This window comes from Pelobates fuscus, chromosome 11, assembly GCF_036172605.1.
Source record: "Pelobates fuscus isolate aPelFus1 chromosome 11, aPelFus1.pri, whole genome shotgun sequence".
Taxonomy (NCBI): Eukaryota; Metazoa; Chordata; class Amphibia; order Anura; family Pelobatidae; genus Pelobates; species Pelobates fuscus.
In genome coordinates this window covers 27470058-27481934 of record NC_086327.1, presented here as the reverse complement: position 1 = coordinate 27481934, position 11877 = coordinate 27470058, and the positions used below count along the sequence as shown (strand labels likewise).

The following is an 11877-nucleotide window of genomic DNA, read 5'->3' as shown; positions in this document are numbered from 1 at the left end:
AACCACTTGATCTTAATGAAGTGATTTTTGGGTATTGATGTTGCCTTTGCAGCCTTTCAAATGAAAATAATGATGTTGCTAGGAAACAGCACTTTTTACATTTAGCAACCCCCGTGCCCCCAGTAGCTGTTAGAGAGACTGCCACTTCAGACTAAAATGGATTCAATAATTAAAGAACTGGCTGTGCGTCTATTGGACTGTCCGATTGCAGCAATTGCCGAGCATTTGCTATTTGCCCCAATTCTTCTCTATGGTATGCGTCTGATTAAACACAGATCATCCATCTTCATGACATCACAGCAGGGCGACTGGACTGTAATAAGGTCTATTCGGATACTGTATAACAGGTAGGTTAAATAGTATCAATATTTTTTTTTGTCTAAATGGATAAAGGAATGCATTATATATAAATTTAAATTAGAGTGCTCCTTTAAAGGTATGTGCTAATTTGCAGATAAAACCCTTTAGTTTGTTAAGATAATACAAATGTAACTTGTAGTTTATTCACTAAAAACTGAACTGTGGCGAATTGACAACTGAATCTCAAACTACAGTCTTAGTTTAGCCATGTTGGTTCAAGAGATAAAAAAAATTCTCCAATTCAGCTTCTTTGGTCTAAGATTTACAATTGAATTTTCAATTCCGTATCATTTACTTTAGATCAGGGGTTCCCAAACTCATCCTTAAGGCACCCCCTACCTGTCCAGTATTTAGGGATTACCTAAAAATAAAAAAAAACACAAAAAACACCTAAAACACAATTGGATAATCCCTAAATCCTGGACTGGTGGGGGTGCCTTGATGACTGATTTGGGAACCCCTGCTTTACAGAATACACTAATTTGATTGCTTTGCAACTCACAATGCATATTCTCTCCTGGTAAATAAATCAAACAGGTTATTCTATACAGAGAGAACCAAGCAAAAGGAAATCCCAAAATGCAAAATATAGGCAAAAGGAATATAAATGAAACACATTCTTTTAACTCCACTATTTCGACTTCGATTTTGCAGCCTAGCCATCTCAACACCACAGTTCACAACTAGTGAATGACCGTCAGTATTTCTTCGTGGCTAGCAGGGATAAAAATATTTAACAATCTAAAAGGGGAGCTAACAGACATGACGATGTAAAAGTGTGGTTAATCAAAAAGAAAGACTTAAGTATATAGGCTACGTTCTACTGCCATCTAGAGGCGAGAAATGGCCTTACTACTTATTAAGTGATAGCTTGTATGGCATGATTGATTTGCGTAGTGGGAATGAGGGAGTCTGATGCTGGGAATGGATGTAGAGTGCGGTGCGGAAGAAGTCTATGATCAGACGTATTATAGGGTATAGTGAATTTCTACATCGATGGGAATGGTACGCCAAGATGAGAAGTGTGAAGACCGTAAGGAGGCGATCGTGAACCCAGCGTATGACTGCTGTGGACAGAAGGTGGTCCACTGTAAGAGGGTCAATGGGTGCAGATAATAGGTTAGGGCCTACGAGTGTACCTGTGGGAATGGCGAAAAGGCCTAGATGGGTGTAAATGCAGATAGTATATTAGGATAACAAAGTTAAGCTTAGTTTGGCGTATCTTAGGTGACAGATGGGCTGCGTATGTGGACTAGGTGTAGGTTCTGGAGCAGTGAAATAGCATACCCCAGTATTAAAGTCATAGTGCACCCGAGCCTTCCCCAGAAATGAAGTGGTCAGCCCAGCTTGTCCCTCTGGCCGCCTCCCTAACTAGTGCGTGGGGTGAAGGGGTGGTGAGAAGTGGAAGTAACTGTCTTTATGCGAGAGGTAATGATAAACAGAGGAATGGAAAGCTTTGTTAAGTCATGGGTGTCACTCTTTGGAGTACTAAAATGTCGCCAAGAATATAACCTTTGTACTGTAGGGAGTCTTGTGAAGTTAAGTAGTGATGTTAGTTTAACGTCCTTTCCATCGAGAATTACTTTCTCCATGGAAATTGGAACAGGGTGGGCCAGTGAGACGTATGGAGTAGTGATAGTGGGTGGTGGGGGACGGGGAGGGAAATGAGGGGTAAGCCAGACTGTATGACCGAGATCGCCAGGTGAGCGCCTGGCGGGCTTAACGAGACACCTGGTGTGGCTATAGTCGATTCCATTTATCAGCCTGTTAATCATTTGGAGGCTGGCCAGGATAGCGACTGGGGTCTCCTGATTGGAATCTGAGGAGTAAGCTGACGGCCCTTGTGAACTAGAGCCGGGCATGGGAACATTGGGTTGAGCCGTTGTGAGCCAGTGTAGTTCTGCCTTACTGGCAGTGGCTGGGGAGAGGATACCCCTGTGTCAGAGCTCTGCTGATATTTTTTTAGAATGTACCAGAATCACAGGTAACTGAGGGTAGAAGGGGTGAGGGATTCCTATGGAGACCCTGGCCAGACTGGCGTGCTGGGTATTTCGTCCAACAGCAGACCGATTATCGGGATGGATACTTGTGACATTCTGAAAAAGAAATAATGATTTGGATAAGTAATGTGTCTTAGAGGTATGGATGAGACCTTCGGAGAACTGGCCTGCTAGCTAGTGCCGAAGCTAAGAATTTACCTAGTACCAAGTGACAGGTGAGGCCCTGCTAGTGCCGAGTGGCGGAGAGAGGCTCTACCTATGATTTGGGCCGAGGGGATTTTGTGGCCACTTGAACGTGGTGGCAGGATGTCGGCCTCTCAGTGACCGTCAGAGATTCAAAACGTGTGGCCGTGACATGGGAAGCCCTAACTGTAGGCCTAAATAAGGGCGAGCGAGGTGGCTAACTATGATTTGGTTGTGGGGCTGAACCTCCGTGTTGAGGTGGGGTGTAGACCTCGCGGGACCGTAGTATTACTTAGGATAGCTAAGGCCAGCGCCTAACCCTCAATGCCAGTTCTCTAGCCTAATGGGGCTTGTCTCTTAGAATGGTGTGATATAACATATGAAGATACTTAATCTTGAGTGTTTGTCCTCTTTATTTGGACAATGTGCCAGAAGATTACAATATATTCTTGCTTCTGCAGGGAATGGGCCCGGTCCGGGAAACCTTAGTGGGAAAAAGATGCTAGTGGGCCTGAGGCGTGTCACTAATATAATGAGTGTAAAAATGTAGAACGTATGAGAAGGTGTGTATCAGAGATACTGTAACGTACGAACGTGGGTAAGCTGAGGGACCTGAACGTTGGTCCGTAAATTAGAGACAACCCCTGGGTTCCCATAAATGTGAATTTTTTTGAAGGATACGAAGGCAAAGTGAAGCCTTAAGGAGAAACGTAATCGTAGTGAGTAAGATTACCAATACCTGATACTGCAATGCAGGGAACGAGGTAGACTGTAGTTTGTTGATGGCGTAGGACTTTGTGTCTAAGTAATGATATGTAGAAATAAATGACAAAACATGTACCAATAAAATAGTAGTAATATGGTGGATTATGATTAAGATATTGTTGTTGACATTTTGTGAGAAATCTTAGCCCAGGTACGTTTTGAAGTGCAGAGCCCACTTTGGGAGGTGGGGGGTTGTATGAGGCCGTGGAGGCAGAATGAGGCCTCAAGGGAAAACGTAAAATGGTAAACCTTCTTACCTGTTACCCGAATGCAGGATACTGGGTACATCTTCTTGAAGCTCTGTTTGAAGAAAAGTATAAGTAATAGCAAGGTGGTGTAGGTTTGTGTGATTGATGTTTTTAAACGCCGTGAGGAATCTCAGAACTGGCCTGTTGGAAGTTTAGAACCCACTTCGGGAGGTGGGGAGGCTGAATGAGGCCTCGAGGGAAAAAGAGAACTGGTAAACCTACTTACCTGATACAGTAATACAGGGTACTGGGATACCGCTTCTTGAAGACTGATTGGAGGAAAGTGGAGGTGTATTATATAAGTAAATTATAAAAGAAAGTCAAACTGTGCCTTTAAGAAGATTACCCTGTGAAAACAATTATGTGACCAATTATGTGACCATTATGTGACCATGGACGGAAAATTTGTAAAAAACATATATTTCACCCAGTGATGACTTTAAGAGCCATATAATAAACTTACATCATATAGGAAGAAATTTTAATGTGAGTGCTTGGTATAAGTAAAGAGACATAACTAGATATTTTATAGTAGATTAGTAAATGTAAACACTGTAGCCCCTTTTGTTCAGTTAACCAAATGAACAAGAGTACTATAAATAGAAAGAACTCCCGCATTCGGTAAATGGAACGCACAAAAGGATTTAAACGAAAGCCAATAGAATAATCAGCTGCAGGCTGTAAAGTGTAAATTAACGAAAGGTTGCATGAAATAGCCATTTGAACGTGTTCGGCGAAACAAACGTATGAAAGAACAGACGAACGTAGGGTAAGTGTGCACGTACGGTACATAGACTAAACTAAAGTAAATGAAAGCGTGTGTATTCCGCGTTCGGCTGTTAGCCGCACGAACGCGGAAGTACACAAACAGCGTAACAGCACGAATAGGTAAGTAATGAAGGGATCCTATCCCCGCGTTTTTAGGCCCGAACGTGGGAAATAGCTGAACGCTATTTCCCACGTTATGCTTACGTGGACGTGCCGGCCTCGTGACCAGAAGCCGGGTAGCGAGTAGGGAAGTCGGGTAGCAGCCGGTGGACAGGCACGGAAGACGGAGGGAGGTAGGAGCTGCTGGCGACGGACTGTTTACTGGAGACTGACTTTGGCGGGAACAACGGACCGGAAGTGCTGGTTGCTATGGTGAAGACAAACAGCTTGCACAACAAAGGTAAGTAGTGGGTGTAGGGTTTATATAGGATCATAACTCCTCCCACAAGTTCAGGCCAAATGGCCTTCCAACATATAAAAAGTGCAGCACCGTTGACATCTAGTACACCTTCCTTTTCTAGGTTACCTCCATATTAATTTACCATATCATGCTTACCACCAATAGTTCTGTCATACTCCTTCTGAATATTTGTTATCATCAGCATGTTCATCTTGCCTCTTAATCGCATGACTTCTATCACTTTAAAGAAATGTCAGTATTTAACTTGTTTTGTCAACCACTGCACACCAAAAATAAAGTATGTCAATGTAGCGGAATGGGCTTTGCTACTATCCACCTTTGATACTAGAGGCTGTCCATAACACTTTTGTTGCTTTATTTTATTCCGTTTGCAACTGTTCGTTACTTGTAGGAACAAGCTACACGTTTATACCATTCGTCTGGTTGTTCGGTAATATCTCTCTGTTCAGTTATTCCGAATATATAGTTCGGCAAACAAACTAAATACCGAACAACCAGGCCAGTATATTTTTTTGGGTGCCCCACAAGCTCCACTTGGGTGGTAACCTTTGGGGCAAGACCTGCATAAAAAGGCAGCCTGGCCATTAAAGGATCAGTTCTGTCCTAATACTGAGTTTCGTCCAGTTATTGGGCAGGGTGATGGGATATTCGTGGATTATCTTGTATTGATGCATGCCGTCTTGAAGTTTCCTGTATGTTCCTGAGTAGCTGTTGGAGTAACCAGCGGAGAAGAAGCCCTGCTACCACAGCTCTCTGCTACAGTCAAAAACATGTAGGGACATGAATAGGACTAAGGACAATATTGTTAGCCTTCCAAACCAGAGTGTAAGTGAAGTTTAGAACCCAATTTACTAGAAATATTGTATGTATATATCTATATTAATACACACAGACATTATACATATTTATACACCCACACAAAACAAATAACGCAGATCATCTCACAGTCTCCACCAATTGCTCACCATCAATCATGTCATTTACTCCAACATAACTGACAAACCTGAAGGGATTCTTAAAATGCAATGCTGATTAAAGGGTTACTCCAAACATTACAACCACAGCAACCTGCTGTAATGGTTACGATGCCAGAATTACCCTGTAAAACCACTCTCGACCAATGAATGTGGGAAATAATGTTTGCACAGAATTGATATTAGCCAGCCCTGAACTCTTGTTCCAGGCCTGCTGATTACACCCCGTGACGCTGTAGAATGTGTAGTTACATATATGGCAGCTATGGGGTTAAACCAGGTATGTGGATATACAAAGGAATCCAGGCACTATGGCCACTTCCAATCACAGAAGTGGTCATGGTGCTTGGAGTAACCCTTAAATATCTCTCTAGCTAGTTTATCAGTGGCTGGTATTTATTAGCAGCTAGCTAACATGATCCAAAATATTTCATACCCACAATTGGCTTGTGTATAGCTACTGTGAATAGTGACAATATTTTAATAATAATTTTTTTTTAAAATCCTGAATATATATATATATTTTTTTTTTTAAAGTGGTCTGGATGCAGTGTCCCTGGCCCCTCAACCCTGCAATATAAAAGAAATTGCAATGTTTACATTGCAGTGCTAAGATTTACTCTAATGGATGACTCTCAGACCACCACTAGAGGAGCTTCCTGCAGTTTCATTGAGGGACGATGGATGTCCTTACAATTTGCATGAGGACGTCTAGAGCATTGCAAAACCACATAGGAAAGCATTAAAGAGAATCTCCAGTGCCAGGAAAACAATCAGTTTTCTTGGCACTGCAGGATTCCTCTCCCTCCCACCCCCCAATTCCCAGTTGCTGAAAGGGTGAAAACCCCTTCAGTGACTTACCTGAGGCAGCGACATGTCCCACGTCGCTGCCTGCTCCTTCCCTGCCGCTACACCTTCTGCCTACGTCGGCCGATGGGGAGACTGATCCCGCCCACCGGCCGAGGAGACCTAATGCGCATGCGCGGCAATGCCGCGCATGCGCATTAGCGCACCCCATAGGAAAGCATTGATAACGATTTTCAATGCTTTCCTATGAGGAAATGAGCGACGCTGGAGGTCCTCACACAGCGTGAGGACGTCCAGCGACGCTCTAGCACAGAAAACCTGTGCTATAGAGCAGGAAGTTCCCTGTAGTGGCTGTCTAATAGACAGCCACTAGGGGAGGACTTAACCCTGCAAGGTAATTATTGCAGTTTGTAAAAAACTGTAATAATTACACTTGCAGGGTTAAGGGTAGTGGGAGTTGGCACCCAGACCACTCCAATGGGCAGAAGTGGTCTGGGTGCCTACAGTGTCCCTTTAAGTCAATGCTTTCGTATGGGGAATAGGCCTAATGCGTACGCAGCACTCTCTGCACATGTGCTCTAAGTTCCCTCCATTGTCAAACATCTGAGGAGCCCAACCCAGCAGTTTGGGCTTGGAACTGGACTCAAGTGAGTGTTTAAAGGTTTAGTTAACCCTTTCATGAATTGGGGGTGGGGGCGAGTTGTATTCCTACACTACACGAGTGGTCCTTAAAATAAAAATTTCTATGTATAAATGTCAGCATCAGTACGAGCCATGTCAACATTCCTTTGGACCTGTTGCCCACTAGTGGTGAAGGAGGAGAATATAAATAAAGTTGGTCAGGATTTACAACCAATCCTATTTTTCCTTTTGCAATGACTGAAGGAAACACTCTGTGTATACACAAACGATGCCATATTTGCAAGGCTACCACCATTCTTTTTAAAGGATAAAAATTTGTAAGACTTTGTCAAAACGTTTAATTTAAATAACATGGAGGAAAAATTGCACAAAAAAATAAAATAAAATGAAGCCATGGCTCAATCTTTTATTCCAGGACTTTTGATGGGAATGATACAGTTTATAAAATACACAGATAGAAAATATGTAAGTCTAATATGATACAGGACGCACTAAGCTGCAGCAATACATCCATATGCAGTTACACACGCAAAAAACTCTCACACGTAGGCTGTTAGCTAGAAGTACACTACACAAAGTAAAAATCAGCACCAGCGATGACTGCACTCCCCCAAAAATATTAAAAAGACAGAAAAAAAATATAATATATATATATATATTTAACATATTCCCACTCCTGACTGTTGCCTATCTTCTTGCCACCCTATGATAGAAATGACATGTTATAGTGACAAATTATCTACACAACTTTAAAGGGACACTCTAAGCACCAAAACCACTTGATCTTAATGAAGTGATTTTTGGGTATTGATGTTGCCTTTGCAGCCTTTCAAATGAAAATAATGATGTTGCTAGGAAACAGCACTTTTTACATTTAGCAACCCCCGTGCCCCCAGTAGCTGTTAGAGAGACTGCCACTTCAGACTAAAATGGATTCAATAATTAAAGAACTGGCTGTGCGTCTATTGGACTGTCCGATTGCAGCAATTGCCGAGCATTTGCTATTTGCCCCAATTCTTCTCTATGGTATGCGTCTGATTAAACACAGATCATCCATCTTCATGACATCACAGCAGGGCGACTGGACTGTAATAAGGTCTATTCGGATACTGTATAACAGGTAGGTTAAATAGTATCAATATTTTTTTTTGTCTAAATGGATAAAGGAATGCATTATATATAAATTTAAATTAGAGTGCTCCTTTAAAGGTATGTGCTAATTTGCAGATAAAACCCTTTAGTTTGTTAAGATAATACAAATGTAACTTGTAGTTTATTCACTAAAAACTGAACTGTGGCGAATTGACAACTGAATCTCAAACTACAGTCTTAGTTTAGCCATGTTGGTTCAAGAGATAAAAAAAATTCTCCAATTCAGCTTCTTTGGTCTAAGATTTACAATTGAATTTTCAATTCCGTATCATTTACTTTAGATCAGGGGTTCCCAAACTCATCCTTAAGGCACCCCCTACCTGTCCAGTATTTAGGGATTACCTAAAAATAAAAAAAAACACAAAAAACACCTAAAACACAATTGGATAATCCCTAAATCCTGGACTGGTGGGGGTGCCTTGATGACTGATTTGGGAACCCCTGCTTTACAGAATACACTAATTTGATTGCTTTGCAACTCACAATGCATATTCTCTCCTGGTAAATAAATCAAACAGGTTATTCTATACAGAGAGAACCAAGCAAAAGGAAATCCCAAAATGCAAAATATAGGCAAAAGGAATATAAATGAAACACATTCTTTTAACTCCACTATTTCGACTTCGATTTTGCAGCCTAGCCATCTCAACACCACAGTTCACAACTAGTGAATGACCGTCAGTATTTCTTCGTGGCTAGCAGGGATAAAAATATTTAACAATCTAAAAGGGGAGCTAACAGACATGACGATGTAAAAGTGTGGTTAATCAAAAAGAAAGACTTAAGTATATAGGCTACGTTCTACTGCCATCTAGAGGCGAGAAATGGCATCTGCAGGCAGATGGCCTGTTGATTTAGAAAAGTTAACCTATAAAGAAAATTGTGGACGAGGAGTGACTAGTTGGCTGGGCCGATTAGGTTAATGTGTCCTTACAAGAATGTTTGATGGTGCTTCAGGATTACCCAACTGTTGGCAGGGATGCTTTTTTTTTTTTAAAATGTATTTATGTACCTCATGATTATGCAATAACATTTATATAATATTTTATATATTTATATATACCTATGTACACAGGCAGGTATAGTCACCTACCCCTCAAAAGAAAATTGAAAGTAAATTATGGGCCATAGAAATTTGGAAAAAATTAAAAAATTAGGCAAGATATGCAACGCAGAATTAAAAAAAAATAAAAAAAAAATGAATATATAAAAATAACTAAACTCTTTTGGAGTTAAAAGGACCCCCATGGGCTTGATTTATGAGAATTACACTCTGGTAGATCAGGAACCGCCAATAGGTAGCTTTGAAGCTGATGGAAAAAGTGTAGGACATCATGATATCTAGAATTAAAGGTGTATGTAATACTGTATCATTTTCAATGTTGCAGGTCCAGATTGAGCCAGTACATTCACATTGGAGGAGACAATAGAGATCATCCTTCTCAAATAAACAAGATATTCCATTTTGGAAACATGTCTGTAGTGGTCATTTTTAAAACAAGTGAGTAATTGTCCCATGAGTCCTGAACACCTTGCAGTTTCAAACACTGAACGCAACCAGTTGGGCTTCACCTGTTCTACAAAATATAAGTTGTATGGGGGAAGGAGCACAATCTTTTCACGTGCCCAGGCTTCTCCTATACTTTTATTTCCAAAGGTTGAATCCCTTCTCTAAGCCTAGGAGAAGGCAGTAAAAGGAATGGAGATGATACTGAGGTTCTCAAGCAAACAACATAGAATAATTCATACAAAGTACAAATCCAATGTTAAAATAAAACGAAACAAAAATGTCATGGAATGCTTAAACAAAAACCAACAAAAACATAGCTCAGGCACACATATTCCCTACAGGAAGAGATTTTGGCGGCTAGACCCAAAACATGAGAATGAGCTGCAACATACAGCAAATTAATTTAAATATGTCTATTACTTCTGCGACATCCCCTGGCGAAACCCCTAGCAATATCAAAGCAACAGATCACGGACAACAGATAAACTAGACAGACAGAGGCCCCAGTCTGCGACATATATTTCTCTTCTTGTTTTACATACCGTATACTGGTTTTCAGGCAAGTTGTGAGCACAGAGTCAAGGGTTTGTGTATAATGTAAAAACTCTTGCCATCCACAGGCTAAAATGTTATAATTTCCAGAAACATTTTTTTTCTTTTAAAGGAAGAGGACAAATGTTAAAAAAAAAAGAAAAAAAATCTTAGCTAAAAATGCAGTACAGACCTATCCACAAACACATTGGCCTCATGATAATCATTGGGACCCTGTGCATCTACGTCTTTTTTGTGCTGATATGGCATGCAACAGTCAACAAAGTCCAAACTGGCTGCTTTACTGGTTGAGAAAGGGTAAGAGAGAAACACAAAGAGAGAATACATCAGAAGAGGATGATAAAGGAAGAAAAGAGAATTGCCGCTGCTTTTGGTTTCTTCTCCATCTGCAGAATTCATTACATTCCTACTCAATAAGCAGGGTCTCCATTGTTGAGCAGCATCTAGGCTAACGTGTTCCCTTATCAAAATACCAGCCATGAGTGGCATGAAAGCAGGCACCCTTTATCCTGAGTATAGGATGAGGCGGGCTGCTCTGCTTCATGCATCCCTTTCAAGCTTGGTAACGTACAGTCACAGAAAGAACGACAAAATGTAGAGGAACGACCACATCTTATTACAATAAGAATATTAATAGTTAGCCTTCTCTTTTGTTATACAAAGTCCCTTGGACTTTACTGGACACATACATATGCGTGCGCGCTCATACACACACACACACACACACACACAAACACACAAACTAAGACATTCTGCATAGACGAGGCACCAACATGCCCATCTTTGCCATTGTACAAACACACGTTTGCGTGACGCATGGTAAAATCTCCATGTAGTGTTTTGTTTGTTAGCTTTACTGCCTTTAGAGGACACATTTGTGTTGGTTTAAAACTGCTTTGATAAAAGCTCGCATAAGTGCTTGGAAACAGACTCCTTGCTCGTTCTCAGAGTAAGTCGGTACATCTAAAACAAAGAAAAAAAGAGAGAAAACCAAATAAGAAATATACAAGAAAGATATATAAGAATGTGCATCTTGAAATTCGAACCATGTAAGGAGCTGGGAGAGTCACTCATATGTAAAGGCGGCCCGGGGCTACACAGAGACAGCCAAGGCGGTGAGTGCACAAATGTATCTGAAACCAGTATTACTGACAAATATATCCTACGTTTCAAAGACGTAGCACTGTGTAGATATTGCAAGGGACTACAATTCCACATAACAAAGGCATTTGTTCAGTTCACATGTAGCCTTTCAAGCACTTCACGCATCCCAGTGAGAACAGCAGCTTCATAGAAGACTCTAAACTCTGATACCAGTGTGCTAGGTTTGGATAAAGAAACAGGTTTCGTGCTTTCCATTCAGATAAATACACACACATATACCTGCCATATAATAAATTTAGTCTAGTTCTTTACTTTGTTCTGTGCTCCAAGGTTTGATAGGAACTTGACTGTGATGGAACGCCGTCCCTGAGTGCCATATCCCCATGTGTTC

General features: G+C 41.1%; 1 protein-coding gene across 3 annotated transcripts in view; it reads right to left on the bottom strand.

Annotated features, from left to right (window-relative positions):
• Positions 1–8650: 8650 nt before the first annotated feature.
• LOC134577565 (AP-2 complex subunit alpha-1) overlaps positions 8651–11877 on the bottom strand; it is a 33072-nt gene continuing 29845 nt past the window's right edge. For all 3 annotated transcript variants that reach the window (XM_063436371.1, XM_063436369.1, XM_063436370.1), the window contains one exon: positions 8651–11345. In XM_063436371.1, the coding sequence (XP_063292441.1) occupies positions 11268–11345 (78 nt within the window). In that variant the 3' untranslated portion in view covers positions 8651–11267. The remainder of the gene's footprint in view (positions 11346–11877) is intronic.